At 35.5% G+C, this 23,776-nt stretch overlaps 1 protein-coding gene across 1 annotated transcript in view; it reads left to right on the forward strand.

Moving 5' to 3' along the window:
• Positions 1–23,776, forward strand: part of Ptp36E (protein tyrosine phosphatase 36E) — a gene marked incomplete at its 5' end in the record, with an annotated part of 274,732 nt that overhangs the window by 132,742 nt on the left and 118,214 nt on the right. The window contains one exon of the mRNA XM_089099875.1: positions 14,246–14,381. Coding sequence (XP_088956001.1) covers positions 14,246–14,381 — 136 coding nt within the window. The remainder of the gene's footprint in view (positions 1–14,245; positions 14,382–23,776) is intronic.

Genomic DNA, 23,776 nt, shown 5'->3' on the forward strand with positions numbered 1-23,776 from the left:
GCACCCCCCAGGACTACAGTTTTGCTAAAAAAGTTTGGGCAGAAGGAGGGTGTAAAAATGGCTATGACTACCGCGAACTGTATTTCTTGAGTGATGTGTTAACTCTGTTAGACATTACGTGTAGAAACTCTGCTAAATTCCATAGGGAATCTAATCTTGATTTGGGTTATTACTTTTCTTCACCTCATCTAGTGATGGACCTTATCCTGAAATTTAGTGGGGAAAAAATTGGGCTAATCACTGACATTGATCAGCACCTGTTCATCGAGAGGTCAATGAGGGGGGTTTTGTTTTTCACGGGGACCGTATCTTGGAAACTGATCAAACAGGAGAGAAGACGGGGACAAAATCGAATGCTGTTTTTCTCGATATGGATTCTCTCTATACCTCGGCCATGTCCCATTATTCACTACCTTGCGGTGACTATAAATGGCTCAATGACGCTCACGCTCCCCATTTCCCCAACATTAACAGTGTTGAGGAGAATGGACCGGTTGGATGGTTTTTTGAAATTGATGGAGAGATACCAGTCGAGCTTCACGATTCAGTAAAGGATTTTGTTTTCCTGTGCATCAATAGACCTGTGACTAAGGACTCTTTGAGTCCTCGCAATAGGCCTTTAGTCGAGGTGGACGGATTGCATTGGGCACTTACAAAACAAAAACTTATTGCTGACCTTCTGCCGAAAAAAAACATAGTTGTACATTATGTAACTTTAAAATGAATGTGCAACAATGGTTTCAACGTCACAAAGATTGACAGAGGACTCGAGTTTAGTAAAAAACATCATTTAAAAACGTTTGTTGACACTTTTTTCAGCAAATGTTCTGAAGCACAGACGAAAGCCGAAAAAGAAATTTATAAACTCATTTTGAATTCGGCTTTCGGCAAAATGTGTGAGAGTGTTTGCAATAGGAATAGTTGTGACGTTGTGACCGATCCAGAACAATGTGCTCGAATTATTGCCGATCCCAATTACACTTCCTTTACAATCATTTGCCCGGACATGGTACTTTTGAATAGGAAAAAAAGACGCATTGTCTTGAATAAAAATATTGCTGCAGGCACTGCTATCTTGGAGATCTCAAAAAAGCTCATGTTGGAATTCTACTACAATGTGGCTAGGGTACAGTGGCCTGAAAAGGGGCAAGTAGAGGTCTGCTACGGTGACATGGATTCTCTACTGTTAAAAGTAAAAACATCAAATCTAATTGATGATTTGGCGCACGGTGAAATTATCAGTTCACGGATGGACTACACCAATGGGAATAGTATACTTTACAAGTAAATTGAGACCCTTCGAGTAACAAATAAGATATAATTTTTTAAATCTTTCCACGGACTCAACGGGCGGTCTTATTTTATGTGGGCAGGTTCATAGATGCAAATTATATAAACATGCAACAAGGACATCACGAAAAATTAAGCAAGAGTATCCCTCCGCGCTATGAATAAGATTATTGAAATGAGCATTTATATGACTTGTACTGTTGAAAATACAATTCCACGAGCCAAATTGTTGGCAATTCGTTCCAAAAACTAAATGAATTTTACTGTAAATGTAGAAAAAATAGCCACGAGTACCATTTCCGACAAGGTCTATGTTTGTCAAGACGGTGTGACCACCCTCCCCCTTGGACACTATTTAACTTCAGACCGGATCGAATGTATTGCCCATAGGGAAAGTCTCGGTTTGAATAAAGTCCTGTAAATTATTTCCTAAAACCTTTGGGAGGGGGAGGGGGGCCTCACGGGGGGGGGGGGCCTCGCGGCCCGGGGAGGGAGGGGGCGGCCGCCAGCGTGGGGGGCGCACCGCCACAATATCAAAGTTATCCTTTTGACTTAGAGCAGATTTTTTTGTAAATGTTTTATTAAAAAAAAAGTGATATTTTTTTCAAGTGTTCTCTAATTTAATGTTGTATTTTTTTTTCTCTATAAATAAACAAAAAAAAGTGTTTTTTCTCTCTGTGTGTACCTATGTAAATGTTGTATTTTTTTTATAAATGAATTAAAAAAAATGTGTATTTTTTTCATGTTTAATGGGCTTTTTTTTCCAATGTATTGTTACTTTTTTATGTGCATATAATAAAAGAAAAATATGATTCTTTATTCGTCTTCTTATTCTTCTTGAAGAACAGAGTAGTAGTAGTAGTAGTAGTAGGGAAAAATTATTTAGTCATTAGACAATTAGGGTCTACAGTTAGTTGTCCAGGTGAACTGTTGAAGGGAACTTGTATCAATTAAAAACACCATTCAGATCGTTTCTGTGTGGACCGTCAATGTGGGGCAAAACAAAACTCTTAACTAAAATAATTAAAAATTGTGATAAAATGATTGTGGAAAAGCCGAAAAAAATCTACTAGTGTAATAGTATTTGGCCAGAGTCATACGATAAAATAGAAGCAAGTGCTGTCATGGGTTCGGTGCGGATATAGTTCATGCATGGAACTGATGTTTCAGTATTATTGAACCAAACTCTTAGTTGATCATTGGTGATCTATATGAATTTATTGAATTATGGTCCCAGGAACTATTGTAATTGTTCACTGTTAGATCTTATCATGAACAGATTTTTGTTACTCTGGTTCTTCACAATCTCTTTCATCAGAGCAAATGTATGCGAACACTTGCTTTGAATTGCACCTACTATATCATCTACAGAGTTGTTCGTGATTCTAGCTCGCTAATAACCCTCAATAAACAGATCTATCCAGGAGCCCCCAAATTTCTGCTCTCAGCATACAATCAGGCAACTAATAAAACCTACGGCTAAATCCTATTGGATCTTAATCAAAATATATTCTAGGATCTGCGTGTAGTCTCACATATTTTCGACAATTACATTACAATATATCTCCCTGTGAACATAAAAAGAACCTATTAGTTGCTATCATGACGCTGAAGAAACTACATGAAAATAGACATTCGTTTTCAGTTCTAAGCACTTCAAAATCTCGTCTTAGGAAAGCAATACTCAAACATGGTATTGACTACAATTTCCATAATAAAAAATCCAAACTTTTTTTAAATTTTATAGAGGTCATGTTTAAAGAACATTAACTGGATTAGAAGTACCAGAAGCAACATCTTTTAGTTGTAATTACAATTAGCTCTAAAAAGCACGGGAAGAATTTCAAAAAGACAAGTCTTCTTCAGGTGGGCATTAGCTTTTTCACACTTTTACTGCCAATAATTGCAGGAATTGTAAACAGTTTTCTCTAGAAAGAGAATGGAAAAACCCTATAAATGGACTCGAATAGAATTAGCTCTCTCACCTTTCGAACATTTTGAGAACAATCTGGGTAAATTCCTAGAAAATAAAACTATTGAGGATGATAAAAAACTCCTTTTACTTCAAAACGCACTTTGCCGAGTGGAAAAATACAAGTCCTATCAGGCGAAGTCCACTGCTGTTGCTGCTGCTGACCACAAAAAATAATCATCTACTCAAGTGTCTGCTGCTGCTGCTGCTGGAAAAAAATTAACTAAGGTGTATTTGTTTTAATTTTTATTTAAATTTGTAATTATATGCCCCAAAAATTAGGTTGAAAAAATAACACGACTCCTAATCTATCTCTTGGAAAGTGGTCATATTCAAGTTGAGAGCAATGGGGAAGGGATTATAATTCAGGGCAAGAGCTATAATCTACTTGATTTAATGTATGACATGGTTACAAATCGTAAAGGACTATTATCATTTGACGCTCATCTATACAATTTTCTAAATACATTAAACTTCCCCAAAAGTCTTATTGGCAATAGACAAATTCTAAAAAAATTAAATGAACATGCATCATCATCATCATCATCATCATCAACAACATTGACACCATTAAAAAATGAAGAAGAAGAAGATTTTAAATCAATTTTGGAAAATACTAGCACACCACTGATAGCTAGACAAAAGCGAAGACGTATCAAGTCAACGTCACCATTACCACCACCACCACCAGCAGCCAGTATACAAAAGGGTAGCGGTCGTTACACAACGTGTTTACGTTCAAAATGGTTGAAGTTCTGAAAGGTGTTTATGAAAATATTGGCGAAGCGGGGAGTTTAAGTTCCCCCACCACTCTTTCCAAAGTCACTGTTGTTCAAACTAAAAGTGTACAAGACTATTTAAAAAATGAATCAAGTTACACTCTGCATAGAAATCATAGACTTCGTGTCAATCAATATCGTAATACTAAAGCCTTTTACCCATTGCATATAATGCAAGCAGATTTCCTGACTCTAGATGAGCTTCAAAGACGCACAATACACCATACAAGTACATTCTACTTGCAATCAGTGTTTTTAGTCGCTATGCATATGCAATTCCATTGCGATCAAAGAGAGGTGTTGAAGCTACTCAGGCCATTGAAAGTATTCTCGAACAGGATTCATATAAAAAAATTTAAACGGATCGTGGTAGTGAATTTGTTAATCCCCATGTTGCAAAAGTACTAGAGAAATATAGTACACTGCTCTATCGTAGTCACAGTCCTATAAAGGCTGCATTGGCCGAACGATTGATAAGAACTATTCTACTTTTAATTTCAAGATATTTTACATAGAAAAATACATCGGTTTTTATTCGTGACCTAAATAAAGTCATGTTGATTTATAATTAAAGACGTCATCGATCATCGTCCAACTCTAAGCCAGTAGAAGTTCATCATTTGGTTCATGATACAATTAATACCTTGCTTATACAATATTCCAATGAATCAAAAGTCAAGAAGAAAAATAAATTCAATGTTGGTGATACTGTTCGAATTAATAGAACAACTAATATTTTTGAAAAGGGGAATTAGTTGTGGTCTACTGAACTTTTTAAATTGGCAAAAATTGCAGACACTAAATCCATAACTTATCGTCTGCGTGATACCAAAGATGAACAGATTCTCAGTGGTTTTTATGACAATGACTTGCAAAAAGTTAAAAATCCTAGTGAAATCTATCAAATTGAAAATATATTAAAGACACGTACTCGCAGGGGTAAGAAACAGTTACTTGTTCGGTGGCTAGGATACAACTCTGATTTTGATTCTTGGATCGGTGTTGAAGATATTGACAATGCCCCATGATTTCTGTGTAACTTTCATGTCCAACGTTTCCGATCCTCTCTACAATGACTTGAATACGACAAGTGATTTTTGGACAAAACTCTCTCCCACCATCAAATTTGACGGTGCATATGAAGTGGCTCTTGTCGACTGTATTCTCAAAAATACATATGACCTCCTGAGAAAGGATCTTGTCTATGAAATAAAAGTTATACAACTTAATTGGACTATGAATGGACTGGGCTATGCCGACTATGAATGGGTTGAATCACTTAAATCCAGTGAATATCCACATGTCAAATTGAAATACATTGAATATGATAATATGGGAGATTTGTGTTTTGCAATCAATAGAAAAATCTCATATCGCAGGAATGATACATTCTATTTTAATTATTCATTGGAAAGAGATAGGATTTACATTACCACACCTTTTGACACTAAAACTATTGATCTCAATAATAACCGAATAACTTTTCTTGGATTTAAATATACTATAATGAATGGGAAAAATTCTGGTACCGTTTAGAGGATGGATCATGTTATTTCCAGTGGTTATCCGCCTGGCTTTGCCTCGGACTCTTGCATATTTCTCTATGCATCCTTTGTGTAAACGTCGAGAGTCGTTGATTCAAATGTCCCCTTCCTACATGTTCTTGAACAAAAAACAAATTATGAACTTGTTAATCACCATAATATAAAGCGTCTTCTGTATTTTCCTGTAAACAATTCCTATTTAGAACTCTGTCAATTAACACTAAGAAGTGAATTGGGTGATCCTCTAGCAGTTATAAAAGGTTTACCAGTGATTATATGTCATTTTCGACCCATTGTTAACGACAGCACAATCACATAAAATGAACAATAGAAGAATTTCATTTGTCTGTCCCGATATCGAGTGTTATCCTGGTGCTTTGAGTCCACGTCAAATAGGCAATGGATTGGACTACTACAAGGGGCGTACTACAATGTCTGGCTATGGTCTTGGTAGCTGGTTTGCTAGGCTATTTCGTTCTACACTACCCCTTGCCAGAAAATATCTTGTACCTCCTGCATCGAATTTTGCTGCCTCCACACTACAGGACTGGGGGTCGGGCAAGAATTTCAAGGAGAGTGTTAAGGAGAATATTAGATCTTCAGCAAGAAACATTGCTGAGAAACTAAAATCTCGACCAGCTTGATAGGGATTGAAAGGGATGCGATCGTGGTATTCACCAATCATAGTCTTTCCATACAAGAAGAGCAGAGCATAAACAGGGATCTTTAGAAATAAAAGAGGGACTACTACTAAGCAGAAGAAGAAGAAAAAGAAAAAGATTGTTAAATCAAAGAAGGATTTCTTCTCTTAAGATGACTTATCTCCCCCACAAGGCATCATATCCATCAATTAGTTCCTCATTGAATCTATTCAATGCTGAAAATGTTGATGTCAGTGTCAAGTATGGCTACTATGAACAGTTTCACCCCCAACAACCCCTCTCGGACAATATACACTTTCAAATATTTTCCGATGAAGACTGTTTCATTGATTTGTCGTCAACATATATTGATTTAAATGTTGTGGTGAAGAAAAAGTCAGATAATACAACTCCAAATGCCGGGGATGGTCTCTCCTATGAAAACTGTATTCTACACAACCTATTCAAACAAATTAATGTATTTATTAATAGAATATTGGTGAGCACTAGCAATAATTTATCAAACTATGCAAGCTAAATACAACTTCTGATGATGACACCAAAGGCGTACAAGGAGTTGAGAGGACAATCATTGGGCTATGAATATCGGTCAGGTGTTGATACTGACGGTGAGTTGACTACTGCAGTGACCCAGGAGTATCATCTAGTTGGAAAATTAAATCATGAGATATTCAATATATCCCAATGGCTACCCCCAATGTCAAGATTGACATAAAGCTACAGATGGCCCCATCAAATTTCGTTTTGAGAAAAACCCTTCCTGCAGCACCCGATGCAAATGTTATTATCACATCGGCAATTCTCCACGTCCAAAAACAACAGGTTCTGAGCTCTGTTGCATTGGCAGTTGAAAAGCTAAGAGCCAATGGTAGCAACATTTAACTGCTTGTCCCCCCATACGATCACTAATCAATGTCACATTGCCAAAGGCTCTCGTAGCTATACCATTTCATTATATATCAATGGAGAATTCCCATCAAAGGTGGCTTTGGCCCTTGTGAGGAGCGGCAGTGCCGTAGTATCCTGGACTGACTCACCCCACGATTTTAATTTTTTCGATCTATCTAACCTTGTTTTCAAAGTGAATGGTATTCCACTGTACACTCTATTATTTGAAAAAAAATCATATAGAACTCTGTACGAGTTGACTATGCAATCCCTAGATCATGACTCTCAACTATTTGAAAATAGATTAATCGATTTAATGTTTTCGAAAAAACACGGGGTTATTATTTTGGATTTGTCTGGCACACAGGATATGACCATAGTACAAACAGGGAATGTACGTTTAGAGTGTACATTTGCCAATGCTCTGGCCGAGAGTATCACACTAATATCACTGAGTCAATTTGAAACTTATTGGGAAATCACGCCCGACGGTAGTGTTCTACTAGACCTAGCACGATGAACACAAACCAAATAATCAACGTATTTAGTATGGATCCATACATGTCCCAGTACAAGTCCTATTGCATACCTTCGGACTTCATTGAAAAAATTCCAAGTGTTAACAACACCCTAATCATTGTTAATAGCAGTCCATCGACTTTGAAGACCGGTTATTGGCTATGCATCTTTCAAACAGCGAAGAATATTGAATTTTTTGACCCTCTTGGTCTATCGTATAAATTCTACGCCCCATACATCAGCAACTTTATCGAAAGCAGGGGGAAAACCATTATTCAAAATCAACGAAGAGTATAGGATTTAGCAACTAAGACATGTGGTTTTCGTGCACTACTCTTTTTCATGTTCAGATGTCGTGGCTACACCTACAAGCAGTTTCTCAACATCTACGTTGACTTACCTCAATTCAACGACTTTCTAGTGGAGAAAATACTTACAAGTTTATTTAATATTGATTTTAGTGCCCTATGAATAAAATGTTCTAATGATGTATGTTAAATTGTTTATTAATAAAAAAAAAATATATACATGATAAAACGAGTTTTCTACTCTTTAGATTTCATCCACTACCAGGTCTTTATCGACAACAACTAGTGCAGGTAGATTATCTGAATTCACAGTGTACTGATCCTGATGTACTGCAATGTCAGGGTCACATTTTCTACAGTAGAGTGTGACTTCACTCTTGTCATATCTCTTTGCATAGTCAATGATACTATTCTCATTTATTCTATAGAATTCACATGTTTCAACTTGCTTATTTGAAGCAATTTCACAAACAGTGTCCTCAAGTGTCGAATCCCATTCCGTCACAGCCAAATAAAAATCAGTGGGCTTATAATCATAACACCCAGTGTATTCACAACGATGACGAAGAAACCATATTCTTTTGTTATTCCAACAGTTGAATCACTGACCCTGTTCCTACTCCCAGAACAATCTAAAACTCTGACCATACCAATCTCGTAGCAATAAACTAAAATCACGGGTAGGATTCTCTCCAATCATACCGGCATATGTACTCTCCCACTGATTACATTTATCATAATGACAATTGGAGCATAGGTGGCCTCTAGGATGAGAGTCACACACCTCTTCAAGACAGGAATTACAACCTTTCATTTGCACAGCATATCCTCTATGCAATTTACTCGGGTTGCATAATCTACACTTTTCCTCATACTCATCAATCATTGTGCAATTCTCACATGATGACCAGCTGCCCAGTGAGTACATACATAACGGACATGTATGGAACATTTTTGTCATGTGTTAACACTCTCATTGCCAAAATGAAACTGAGCTAACAACATCAAAAAATTGTATGAGATAGAGTGAGAGAGGAGTAAATCATCCTTGAGCACCATCTTTCTCATGAAAAAAGTCCTAAATTTCTAAACTAATATTTAAAAGCATATCCACAATATCATTTTGCCGTTTCGTGATCAATATATCAATAAATTGTGTAAATGCATTTGGGCCACGATGTAGAAGCTTCATACAATATTCTAATGATGGAGAATCAGTTTTGATTATATCTACAAGCATTCCCCGAGAAAATATCTTCTTTTGAATAGACAAGTCTAGAAAATCATCGTCTAGAACTAAACGTTTTTCCATAAGAACTAGATTCCTCATGATTGGCTCTTTCTCGAAACTGTCCATTTGTTTGAGTCTTATCTCTCTCACAACCTACTTCAGACTAACCAGAATCTATTTTTTATACTCTAAAAAATATACGCTAGTCTACTATAGAAATAAAAAATATAATTGATTTAGAAACAGTTTTATTGATCATAATTACAATAATAATAATCACTGATGCATTTTGTTCTCATCAATATATTTCGATAGGACATCTAATGCTGACTGAAGTCTATTTATATGGAGAATATTTACTTTTCAAGCAAAACATAGTTGCTCCTCCTGCTTAAATTTACTTAATGATATAGCATATCTCGCATACATAATGTCTCATTCAAGACATCGTCTACAACCAGCAGTTATTTCCAAAGCTACAGTAGGTACTCGTATATCGTTGCTGCTGCTGCTGTCGGTTCCATCATTAATATCCAAAAATGTAAATGCACCCCTCATTTTTTCTCCACTAATATCCTCTCAAATAAACTATTCTCTTTGAATTCAATTCTCTTACTAATATGAATTGTAAAGAAAACTATTCCTTTTATTCAAATCCTAATCAACAATCAAATTATACTCGCTCCTCTTGCCAAAGGTGTAATGACCTGTAGAAATGTTTACCTACCAGAAAAACCTGTTTGTACAGGGGCGTCAGCAAAGTATAAGGTTCTACCAGAAAAACCTGTTTGGTACGGGGGCGTCAGTAAAGTATAAGGTTCTACCAGAAAAACCTGTTTGGTACGGGGGCGTCTTAGAAGTATAAGGTTCTACCAGAAAAACCTGTTTGGTACGGGGGCGTTGGCAAAGTATAAGGTTCTACCAGAAAAACCTGTTTGGTACGGGGGCGTTGGCAAAGTATAAGGTAACATACTACTTTTGTTACAACTTCATTTGTTAATTATAATGAACGCTAAAATAAGCTGCTATTGTCAAAAGGTCTTTTCACTGATTGGAGGTTCTGAGTTTGATTTTCCCCAATTTCAACATAAAACATATTGTTAAAGATTGTTAATTAATGGCTAAAAAAAATCTTTTACACAGTTTTAAAAATGTGTCGAAGAATTTATAACCATGAAATTTCATAATACATGAAGCGAATATACAATAAACTTATTCTATCTGCGCTACATTCTGGTGCTAAATTTTTGTTCAGGCGTAAATGTTATTCAAATGAAAATATGAAAGAAAAAATGTGGGTTTTCATGTTCATAGTGGAAATGTGTTTTGGTGAAAATTGTCTAACAAAAATATCATCGTTGTTCAGCATATCTATTGCATAATGAGCTTGAAATTCAAATAAATATAATTTTGATTTTAAGGTAGATTGGGGAGAGGGGATAAAGTTAAAAAAAAATAAAAGATAGTAACATTGTTTTGGGTACAAAGGTATAAAAGGACATGAGTTATAAATATTCAAAATTTAGACAAGAAGTAAGCAAACCTTCCACTATTCTTATTCCTCAATGCTTGCATTTTGTGCAAACCGAAAAAATTCCGGTCGACACTCTACGTGCCAGTAGCGTATAATTTCCCAAAGTGGCATATAAGTCGGAGCCAATTTTCTCAAATGAAGTGAAAAAGAAAGTAAAAAATACAAAAAATGAGCCACATAGTACCATAAAGGCGAAGATATCAAACTGTTCGTGGTAACGAACTGTAGGTAAGGAGCGAGTCGGCTCAACAGTAACCAAAACTCTAAAAAACGGAATTTTGATATCAATAGGTACATCAAAAGAGCCTATATATTCAGCTGATCCCATATATATACATTTCATCAAGTTTAGTGTTAACTATCATAAGCTACGAGCCTGACAAAAATTTGCCTGATTTTTTAAATAGGGGAGAAACGCCTCTTAAAATTCAAGGAATCTTGATGAAAATCGCACCGTCAGACTCAGCGTACCCGAGTACCCTACAGTAGAAGTTTCAAGCTCCTATATACAAAAATTTGGAATTTTGTTATTTTTGCCAGAAGACAGATCACGGATGTGTGTTTATTTGTTTTGTTGTTGTTTTGTTTTTTCCAGGGGTGATCCTATTGAAACAATGGCCCTAAAAGATCGGGAAACGGCGCATTCGAACGCAAATTGAAAGTTCTAATACCTTTTTAAGTGACAAAAAAGATTAGAGGGCAACTATAGCCCTCCCATGCCCATTTATTTCCCAGATTTATCCGATGCAAACTTTGAGATGGTCATTTTGTTCAGTATAGTTGATAGATAAAACAACTATGTCTTTAGCGGTAAAATGACCCCCCACAGTCCGTGGGGAGAGGCCTGTAAGTTTTGAAATTTTCCCGTAGTTTATGTATAGTATTTGTTATTGGGAAGTATACAAACATTTTTTTTGGGGGGGGGGAGGGGGATTTTGTGCTTGGGGTGGATTTCCATCTGGAAAATCTTTCTTGGGGAGGTAAATTTCAGGGGGGGGGGGATTCCAGGAAAATTTGACACTGGGGGGATTTTACAGAATTTCTATACGAAATTCTTGTTAATTGTGTTACATTATCTTTGCTAACTCTATTTTGCATGCGGAATCGTTCCGGGGAAATTATCCGGGGGTTATTTTCCATGTGTTTTGATTTCCATAAGAATTTCTAAGGAAGGGGGCATTTTCGGAATGATCGAGAGACTGATTAGAGATTAAAGTCTTTTTCAAATGAAAGTAGGCAAAGGATAATTTTTCAGGCTGAATCGTTCGCAAAAAAATTAACGGGGTGGGGTGATTTTCAGCGGGGATGGAACTGTCTGGAGGGAGTTTGAGGGGCTGTACTTTACGTTGGATGACATTTCACGGAGGAGTTTTCTGTGAGGGCGAGGGGTATATTTCATGGAGGCTGAGGCAGATTTACCTGCATTATTTGAAAAACGAACATAAATTAATTAAAAAAACAAGTTTTTTTTAACTGCAATCAAGGAGCAGCATTAAAACTCAAAACGAACAGAAATTATTCCGTATATGAAGGGTTACCCCCTTGTCAATACCTTTCTTCTTACGCCAAGTTTGACTGTTTGTTTCAATTTTCAACAACGGCTACTGAAACACATGGGCCGTTTAATTAGAATAGGAAGTTTTTTTTTGCTAACAGAATTAGCGTAAAGAGCAAGGTATTGAAGAGAGAGCACCCCTTTATATACGAAATAATTGCTGTTCGTTTTGAGTTTTAATGTTGCTCCTTACTTTTAGCTAAAAAAAAATTTTTTTTTTTTTATTTCATTTTTGTTCGTTTTTCAAATAATGCAGGTAAATTTGGCTTTTTATTTAATACTAAATGAAACTAACATGTATCTCTGGATGCTTCAATTGTGCAGGCTTATTTCAGTTTTCACAAGATTTTTACAGAAACTACATTTCAGATGGGGGAAGGGGGCAAACTGGGTCTGGAGAGGGAGCTGCCCCCCGCCTCATAGCAAATTACTCCCCTGCTGCGTGCTGAGGATTAATTAACTGTTCAAGCTAGATGTATTATTGAAACTCCCCACAGACTACATCCCCCATTCCCCCCTTACGTGAACCTCCTGCAAGAAACTACTCTTCAGGAGAATATAAAAGAAAAATTTTCTTGGCACACTAGCTGGGCGGAATGAGCTTTTAGCCAAAGCTACCCAAAAATATGTTTTCTTAATTGCTTTAAGAGAAGGCCTAATAAAAGAAATTGAGTACTCCCAGGACTATTTTATTGCAGTCAGGTATTGGCCCTATAAATCCTGAAACAAAGACCTAGAATCTTAAAATCTAAAATAAAGTTAAATAAAATCCAATGAGCCAAATCAGATGAACCAATGAATCCAACGGGAAAAAGGGTTCATCTAATAGGCTAAATCGTGCTCAGTCAACATTATAGGCCAAACCATATAAAACCAATCCAAATTAACCGAGTCAAACGGGATAATTTAAAATAGCCTACTTCCTGCTTACTTTTCTTATCCTTCTTTTAATAAAAATATTCTTTGAAACAAAATTTTGCCTTCGTCCAAAGATCCTAGAAACCAAATAACAGTATTTTGAGCTGTGTCCATAGGTTTTATTTTTCTATGATTAGAAGGAATTTTTGTATAATAAACCTTAGGCCCGACAAGAGCTTTGTAAACAGTTGTTTACCAGAGTAAACAATAAAATAAATTATCACAGGTTATGTGAGCTCTGCCCAGGGGAATCTAAGCTGTTTGTGCATCTGCCGAATAAAAGAATGAAAATAAAATTTGTCGAATAAAAGTTACTTTTGTGGTTTCATAAAGGTAGCTGTCAATTATATATGTAAGTAACAGTACATTATGCATTTAATGTTAGTCTATTATAGTTTTTTTTATAATTTTTTAGTTATATTTTTTAATTTGAGTTTTTGTTTTTTTTTGTTTTTTTTTTCTTTTTTTTTATTCATGGTGAACACACCATGTTGTACACGGGCGAAATATTCGTTAGATTTTTTTTGTTCTCTTCGTTTTATTTAATGGCCATAGACCCGTTTGTCGTCTTTATATTCATTTCTTTTTTTTTTCTTCATACATTTGTGTTTTTTTTTTAATTTAATGATAAACTGTCAAATATGCTTGAAGTATAAAAATAAAGATTAATACGCTAAAGGCAAAATGCTTAAGGTAAAAGGTTAAAACTTAATTGATATTTTCTATATGTGATTTAATAATTTTGTTTTAGATTTGATAAGTATCAAAAGGTTCTTATTTTCTAAGCTCACCACGGTATTTTTGTGAGCTTTCAAAGGAATGTTCTAAGTAACTTGCTCATTAATTTGAAATAGAACACAATTGTCAACAGAAAACAACACAGTTGTAATAACAGAAAACGTTTCCCCGTTTTGGTCAGACATTTTTCAGACGAAGCGTAAATTGAAAGTGATTCTAATTCATGATGGGTTTCTCAATGTAATCTTACCTGCACTTTGAGGTGAGAAGCATAAGTTTTGTCGAATTCAACTTTGTCTTTTTTCAGTGATGGGGGTGGTAGAACTGGAATATACTTAGCAATTGATGCCAATTTGGACTTAGCTGAAGAAGACGGCGTTTTCCAAATATATAGATACTTGAAGAAGCTACGGCAGGCAAGGAAAGGCTTAATTGAAACTTTGGTAAGTATAACCCTCTTTAGCCTGCACAAAAAGTCACCCAACGATGTATGTATATATTTATATATAGTCAGGTTTGCCCTTTATATATATATATATATATATATATATATATATATATTATATATAGCATAGCATACATTAAATACATAACCTAACGCAACCTAGGTACCTTTTATTCCCCCTAAGCCCCAATAACTAAAGTTTAAATGTAGTTCCTAGAGTGAGAAACCCTTTGTTTGTAGTTAAAAATATAAACCTTTGGGTTGAAAATATGATCTAGGCTGATTGTTCCGCTTTTTGCGGTCTGCACCTTACTTAGACATTTTGGGAGTAGATAAGAAAGAGCATCAAAATATCTTGTAACCTGCCGAATTACCAGGCAGATTCGTGGAATTCATTTAAAAAAACCTGGTTAGCAGCAAAATTATGATCCGGGTTGTCCATGGTCGATTGAGTATCTTTGAGGAAAGGGCACGTTCTTATCACGCGCATTCATGTGATGAGCCTGTAGGTTCTGAATTTGATGTGATTCCGTCTCCAACAAAGTGTAACATGCAGGGTCTTATCCAGGATTTTTTTCGTGGGGGGGGGTGGCTTACAAAAGGATTTTGTTGGGGGGGGGGGGGGTACAAAAAACTTCAAAAAACGCATCAACAATTTGTTTGTATTATTTTTTTACGTTTTTACGAGTCAGACAAACATTTTGGAGGGAGGGGGGGGGGTAATTGGTGAAGGGTGCTTCTGACATATTGTTTTGTGATACTTAACTGATTTTAATGAAGAGAAATTCCAATTAGCCTAAAAACCTCCATAACAATTTATAGTTTTCAATCGTATTTATAAACGACCATATTTACAAACGGACGTTTATGTTAATTAACTTTGTTCGCTGTTCTTGGAGTAGTCAGCAGTGAGGGGTTTAGTCTTCAAGACTAGGACCTCGCTTGGTCTTGTCAATACTGGAGTGTCCTGCCCTCTCAAGCTTGTTATCCTTGGTTTGAAAACTGACTTAAATATTTTCTGCTATTGGGGTATCTTAGTTGTCACAACTTACCGTAGTTACTACCCCTACGATTTAGTAATTAAAAAAGAAAAATCAAATGACAGTATACTGCAACACTAAAACTGAAAACAAACTAAATTTTATATATTTTAAATCAACATAAAAAGTTTATTTTTCATAAGTTCACATCAAACTTTCTTAAATAGAGTTTGAGTAACTATTAGCCCGGCTCACTCCTTATTTAATATTTGTTGCCACGAATTGTTTAATCTTGTATTAACTCGGCAAGACCGTAAAATTACATTGAGGATCCTGAGTTGATCAAGATTTTCTCTTGCAAGAATACACACATGCAGTGATGCCAAACGTGGTACAATTGTACTATTTTGGTACATTTCATCTCTACAGGTACAATTTAGTACAATCCCACAAAATATGGTACATTTTACAATATTATGGTACAATGTGGTACAATTCAGTATTTTTGTACTTATGTTTGCATTCTTTGACCAATAAATAATTTTATTTCACCCTGATCTGTTCAGCGTAGTCTAGTTAAAAGACAGAAAAGCAGTCAGCTATTTTCCTTTTTTCGTAAACAGACACTTCACTTCCGGCGTCCAAAGGTCGACAAAAACATCTTTCTGTGTATCAAATATCAAGTCTTACCGATTGAAAATGAAAGACTAAAAATCAAGCTATAATGACACTTGGATTCGTGATGGTTGGGAATCTAGTGGAATAAAAACAAAGGCCAACCACCCAAGGTGAATCTCCTCAGTTTGAAAATTTTTATCAAACAGTTCGTGGTAACGAACTGTAAGTAAGGAGCGACCCGGCTCAATGGTAACCGAAACTCTAGAAAACGGGTTTTTGATACCAATAGATACAGCAAAAGAATTAAATTTCAAAGCTGATTTCAAATATATAACTTTCATCAAGTTTAGTGCTACCCGTCAAAAGTTACGCGCCTGAGAAAATTTGGCTGATTTTCGAAAAAAGGGGGAAAGACCCCCTAAAAGTTATAGGACCTTAATGAAAATCACACCATCATATTCAGCGTATCAGAGAACCCTACTGTAGATGTTTCAAGCTCCTAACTACAAAAATGTGCAATTTTACATTTTTTGCCAGAAGAAAGATCACGGATGCGTGTTTATTTGTTTGTTTGTTTGTTTGTTTGTCTGTTTTTTGTTTTTTTTCCCCAGGGGTGATCGTATCGACCCAGTGGTCCTAGAATATCGTGCGAGGGCTCATTGGAACGGAAATTAAAAGTTCTAGTGCCCTTTTTAAGTGACCAAAAAAAACAGAGGGCAACTAGGCCCCCTCCCACGCTTATTTTTTTCCCAAAGTCACCCGATCAAAATTTTGAGATAGCCATTTTGTTCAGCATGGTCGAAAATATGATAAACATGTCTTTTGGGATGACTTAATCCCCCGAAGTTCCCAGAGGGAGGGCTAAAAGTTATGAACTTTACCCAAGGTTAACATATAGTATTGGTTATTGTGAAGTATACAGAAGTTTTCAGGAGGTTTTTTTTCTGGTAGTGGGCGGGACGTGTGGGTCGGTGGTTATGTTGGAGGTTCTGTTCATGAAGGAAGTTTTCATGGGGGAAGGGAAATTGCCATGAAGGGGGCGCCGGACTTGCTAGCATTATTTATTGGTTATTGGGAAGTATACAACCATTTTCAGGAAGGATTTTTTCTGGAGGGGGGGCTAGAGGAGGGGTTTACTCTGGAGAATATTTCCGTGGAGGATGTTTATTTGGGGTAAGGGACATTTCTATGAAGGGGGCGTCGGATTTCCAAGCATTATTTAAGAAACGATCAGAAATTAAATAAAAAAAAAACAAGTTTTTTCAACTGAAATGTAAGAAGGAATATTAGAACTTAAAACGAACAGAAATTATAACGTATGTGAGGGGTTCTCCCCCAAGTCAGTACCTCGCTCTTTACGCTACAGTTTTTTTTTAGTGATTTCAAAAGAGCTATCTATTCTAATTAAACGGCCTTTGTGATTCAGGGGTTTCTGAATCAAAATTTTTTTTTAACTTTTAACGTAAAGAGCGTGGTATTGACTAAGGGGAGAACCCCTTCATATAAGTAATAACATATACGTAATAAGAAAAACAATAAAAAAACAAGCGATACGGCTCAATAGTAATCGAAACTTTTAAAACCGAAATTTTGATGTCAATAAATGTATCAAAAGAATGTGTTTATAATGCTGATCCTAAATATATAAATTTTATTAAGTTTAGTATTACTCATCAAAGGCTACGAGCCTGAGAAAATTTACTCGATTTTTTAAAGAGGGGGAAACATCCCCTACAAGTGAAAGAATTTTAATGAAAATCACACCGTCAGATTCAGCGTATCAGAAAACCCTATTACATAGGTTTCAAGCTCATATCTGCAAAAATCTGCAACTTTGTATTTTTTGCCAGAAGAAAAATATACGAATATAGAAGTTAGTTACGTAAGTTAATTTGTAAAGACATCCATTTAGCAAAAGAAAAGTAAAATTTTTATACAAATAAAAGCTGCATTAACTAAAAAACGATCAGAAATTAAATAAAAAAAACAAGTTATTTAAACTGAAAGTAAGGAGCGACATTAAAACTTAAAACGAAAAGAAATTATTCTGTATATGAAAGGGGCTGTCCCCGCCTCCACACGTCGCTCTTTACGATAAAGTTTTTTATTGTTTTAAAAAAACAAAGTTGTGAGACAGAGTCAAACTTTAGCGTAAAGAGCGAGGCGTTGAGGAGGGGACAGCCCCTTTCATATACGGAATAATTTCTGTTCGTTTTAAGTTTTAATGTCGCTCCTTACTTTCAGTTTAAAAAACTTGTTTTTTTTATTTAATTAAGAAAAAAGGAGCCTGTTGAGAGAAATTAAAAGTAAGTTGCTCGCAATTGAGACAAGGTCTAAAGCAATGATATATATTTTGTACATTAATAAGCATATACTGTTGTCAGATATCAAATAATCGTCCCATTGTTTATTTTTTTGAGTCTCTTAACTAAAATGGTTGCTGACCACTGGGTTAGGTGTATACTGTGAACTTGATTGCCTCTTCTCTTCTGAATGAAATGACATTGGGTTTCACTCTGCATTTGATTACTCAGACTCTGCAACAGGAAAGGTGTCCTATTTCAGGCAAATTGCGGACTCGTGTAACTATTGGGCTGTACCTGTATCAATGATTAAATAAATAAAAACAAGTTTTTCCAACTGAAAGTAAGGAGCAACATTAAAACTTAAACCGAACAGAAATTAAATTAAAAAAAAACTTTTTCCTCAAAATAAGTTTTTCAAAGAAAATTAAAGAACTCTATAAATCTACCACTAAACTACCACAAATCAGCATCGATAAATAACTGAAACCCAAAACGAACAGAAATTACAATGAATCACTGAGTCAAACTCAAAACGAGCAGAAATTAACATGAGTAGGGCTCAAAACCCCTATGTCTTTCCAAGGCCATAACATAATTTACCCTTTACTAAAAAAAATCCAAATGATTGTGCATTGTCAGTTTGATATTTAGTAATCAAAATGTTAATATTATTTGATTTACTAAAGTTATAAAAGTAAGAACATTAATATTTTTTCAGTAAAGTGCAAGTTATATTCTGGCCTTGGGAAGGCATTTGGGTTTTGAGCCCTACTCATGTTAATTTATGCTCGTTTTGAGTTTGACAAAGTTTGCTAAAGTTTGTCGAGTTTATAAATGGTCGTAAACGGCAGAAAAATAACGGTTTTTGTTGGCCTTTAGTAAAATGTTTCTGTTGTCATTTATGTTACTCCGAACAATTTCTTCAAGTATTGTCAGGAGTAATGTGCTGTATTAAAAGAGAAAGAAAAACAAAGGAATAGAGAAAGGAAGTAAATGGAAATGTCTTATGCAAAATTGTCATAGATAGTACTTTATGTGACGATCCGCATGTTACGCGAAGCGTAACACGCGGAAAAACATTTGGGATATGGTACATTTTTTTTGTCATTGGTCCATACTTCTTGCAATGTGTGGTACATTTTGTTTTGAGGTGTTGGTAACATTGCACACATGCCCGGCTATTTTGAAATTTAACGAGATTCTAGAAAGTAACAAAGTGAAATTCATTTAAGATTTCTCTTTTGGAGCAGATAAATCCTGGCATAGTGGCATAAGATGTGCCCCACTTAGTCTCCAAATATTCTACTTTACTAACCATTCTGGGTTAGTATTTATTTAAATAGGAGTAAAACAAGCTTGCTAAATTGTTTTTTATCGACTCGGAAAACCTAAATAAATAAAACAGATGGCACTCTGTTTTATAAAACAGATGGCACTACACCACTACACCGGATCTCAAAAAGCTGGATTTTAAGCATGTGTGTTAAGATCTGTCTACTACTGATTTACCAAAGCACATTTATTACAAGCCTGTTTAGTTAGGGAGATTAATTTTAACTAGGAAGATAGTTTATAACTTTGAATAATGGTGCATTGTGCTGAAATTATAAATTCACACATTCTCATAATAAATCCTCAATACGCCTGTAAAAGAGAATACTCTGAATTCAGTCTTTGATTGAGTCGAAAATATCTAGTTCATTGTCGAACTCTAGGCCAATCAAAATTCAATGAACTCTCGACCGATTATATACCAGATTAAAAAAGCTTCTTACTTCGTCTAAGAACGAATTTAGCGTCACAACACTAATTAATGCGGAAATGAAAAAATGGCATAGTGTTGGAACCATAATGATTAATTTGGAATGCGAAAATAATTTCTGTAGCTGAGAGCAATGATAAAAAGTAACAGTACTGTTCCCATGAATATAAAAACAAGGGGGAAAATTGATGGTTTTTTTTCGCTTTAAAATTATCAAAAGCAATTGTTTTAAAGTCTGTGAGAGCATTTTTCCTGTACGTTGAAACTTACCTTGAATTACTGTAATTTATGCTTCCGTAAAATAAAGGCTCCATGTCATCTCGTCAAGATGTTCTAATTCAAGCTGTTAGGTAGGTAGTTGGTTCTTGGTGCTAGCGGGCAAGGCCGTACACAGGGGAGGCGGGTTTAGGGGGTTTGACCCCCCCCCCCTGAAATGTTTGTCTGACTCGTAAAAACACAATAAAAATAGATATAAACATAATTTTTTTTTGCGTTTATTGTCTAAACATCCCCCCCCAAAAAAAAACAATCTTTGATTGATCCCCCCCCCCCAGAAAAAAAAATCCTGGGTACAGCCTTGCATACGGGACGGATTCTTAGGATGCCTACCTTTAGCGATTTCCAAATAGAAATCCGGACTACTTTCAGACCCATGAGAGTAAACTCTGGTTTTGAATTTGGTGATAGTGTATGAACTAATTTTAGAATTAAAACACCCTTCCAAATCTGGATGAATCAGACTGGAATAAGTTACAGAACAAGTGAATATTGCCTCCCCTGTGCTTCTATAGTATATTAATTAAAAAACCAAGTTTTTTTAACTGAAAGTAAAGAGTGACATTAAAACTTAAAACAAAAAGAAATTATTCCGTATATGAAAGGAGCTTTCCCCTCCTCAACGCCTTGCTCTTTACGCTAAAGTTTGACTCTGTCCTACAATTCTATATTTTAAAACAATAAAAAAAACTCTAGTGTAAAGAGCGAGGCGTTGAGGAGGGGAAAGCCCCTTTCATATACGGAATAATTTCTGTTCGTTTTAAGTTTTAATGTCGCTCCTTACTTTCAGTTAAAAAAAACTTGCTTTTTTATTTAATTTTTGAACGTTTTGAATTAATGCAGGTTTTTCTTTTGGCTCACCGTACATGAATAATTAAAACAAAATTTGTATATTCATTTTACTTTTTTTTTGGTTAAATGACTTTCTTGAAAGTTGTTTAAGATTATTTACGAACGTTTTTATTTGTAATAAATATACGCTAAAGATCGGATTTTGTTCCAATTCTTTAAAAATGACCTCGTAATCACAAAGGCCGTTAATTACAACAAACACGTCTTATGTAAGTACTAAAAAATCTGTATCTTAAAGAGCGAGGTATTGACTAGAGGGCGGACCCAATCCTTTACGTAATAGTTTCTGTCTGTTTTAAGTTTTGATGTTGCTCCTTACTTTCAGTTGAAAAGCTTTTTTTTTTAATTAATTTCTGATTGTTTTTTTTAATAATGCTGGGAAATCCGCGGCCCCCTTTATAGCAATGTCCCTTACCCCATGAAAACTTACTCCATGGAAAGATCCTCCCAAATAGCCCCCGACCCGACCCCCCCCCCCTCCCTCAACCAGAAAAAAATCCTCCTTGAAAAGGTCTGTATACTTCCCAATAACCAATAGGCCTACTATATGTAGACATTGGGTAAAGTTCATAACTTTCAGCCCTTACCCCGGGGACTTTGGGGGATTCAGTCATCCTAAAAGGCATAGTTATTATATTTTTGACCATGCTGAACAAAATGGCTATCTCAAGATTTTGATCGGATGAATTTGGGGAAAAAATGAGCGTGGGAGGGGGCCTAGTTGCCCTCCATTTTTTTGTCACTTAAAAAGGGCTCTAAAAGTTTTAATTTCCGTTCGAATGAGCCATCCCATGATATTCTAGGACCATTGGGTCGATACGATCACCCCTGGGGAAAAAAAAAAACAAAAAACAAATAAACACGCATCCGTGATCTTTCATCTGGTAAAAAGTGCGAGAGACAACGTTTATGTAGCGTGAAACTTCTGCATCAAGATTCTCTGATATAGTGAATCTGATGGTGTGATTTTCATTAAGATTCTATAGCTTTTAGGTGGTGTTCCCCCCTTTTTTCGAAAATCAGGCAAATATTCTCAGGCACGTAACTTTTGATGGGTAGGACTAAACTTGATGAAACTGATATATTGAAAATCAGCATTAAAATTTTGTTCTTTTGATGTATCCATTGGTATAAAAATTCCGTTTTTAGATTTTCGTTTACTATTGAGCCGTGTTGCTCTTTACTTACGTTCGTTACCACGAACTGTTTGATAGAATGTTTTTTCTAAATATTAGTATATAAGGTGTTAGGCCACTAAGGATGGATTTGATTAGCTGGACTTCATTATGGTGATAGAATTTAAGATTAATAAATATCCCAACACCCAAAGTTCTTTCTACAAATCTATTAGTGAAACAGTTCGTGGTAACGAACTGTAAGTAAGAAGCGATCCGGCTCAATGTTGACCGAAACTCTAAAAAACGGAATTTTGATACCAGTAGATACATCAAAAGAATCAGATTTTAATGCTGATTTTAAATATAAAAGTTTCATCAAACTTAGTCTTACCTATCAAAAGTTACGCGCCTGAGAAAATTTTGCTGATTTTAGAAAAAAGGGGGAAAGACCCCCTAAAAGTTATAAAACCTTAATGAAAATCACACCATCAGATTCAGCGTATAACGGAACCCTACTTTAGAGGTTTCAAGCACCTATCTACAAAAAATGCGGAATTTTGCATTTTTTGCCAGAAGAAAGATCACGGATTCGTGTTTATTTGTTTTTTTTGTTTTTGTTTTTTCCAGGGTTGATCGTATCGACCCAGTGATCCAAGAATATCTTGGTAGGACTCATTGGAACGGAAATTAAAAGTTCTAGTGCCCTTTTTAAGTAACAAAAAAATGGAGGGCAACTAGGCCCCCTCCCACGCTCATTTTTTCCCCAAAGTCACCTGATCAAAATTTTGAGATAGTCATTTTGTTTAGCATGGTCGAAAATGTAATAAATATGTTTTTTTAGGATGAATTTATCCCCCGAAGTCCCCGGGGGGAGGGCTGAAAGTTGTGAACTTTACCCAATGTTAACATATAGTATTGTTTATTGGGAAGCATACAGACGTTTTCAGGGGGAATTATTTCTGGTAGGTGGGGGGGGGGGGGGTTTACGGGGCTATATGGGAGGATCTTTCCATGAAGGAAGTTTTCATAGCGGAAGGGACATTGCTATGAAGGGGGCGCCGGATTTCCCATCATTATTAAAGAAAAAGATCAGAAATGAAATAAAAAAAAAACAAGTTTTTCAAATTAAAGTAAGGAGCAACATCAAAGCTTAAAACGAACAGAAAGTATTACGCATATGATTGGGTTCACCCCCTAGTCAATAACTCGCTCTTTAAGCCAAAGATTTTTTAGTACTTTCATAAGAGCTATTTATTCTAATTAACGGCCTTTACGATTAAGGGTCATTTTTAAATAATTGGGACAAAATTCGAACTTTAGCTTAAAGAACAAGGTATTGACTAGGGGCGAACCCCCTAATATACGTATTAAAAATATATAAAGATAGATATTTTCTATGCAACTCAATTCGTAAATACCGTATGCTTAATAATAACAAAAACGTTCCCTAATCAAATTAAACAACTCTCGAGAAAGCCATT

The sequence above is a fragment of the Artemia sp. Qi Xiang Cuo genome, chromosome 14 (assembly GCF_049724085.1).
Source record: "Artemia sp. Qi Xiang Cuo chromosome 14, ASM4972408v1, whole genome shotgun sequence".
NCBI classification, from domain to species: domain Eukaryota; kingdom Metazoa; phylum Arthropoda; class Branchiopoda; order Anostraca; family Artemiidae; genus Artemia; species Artemia sp. Qi Xiang Cuo.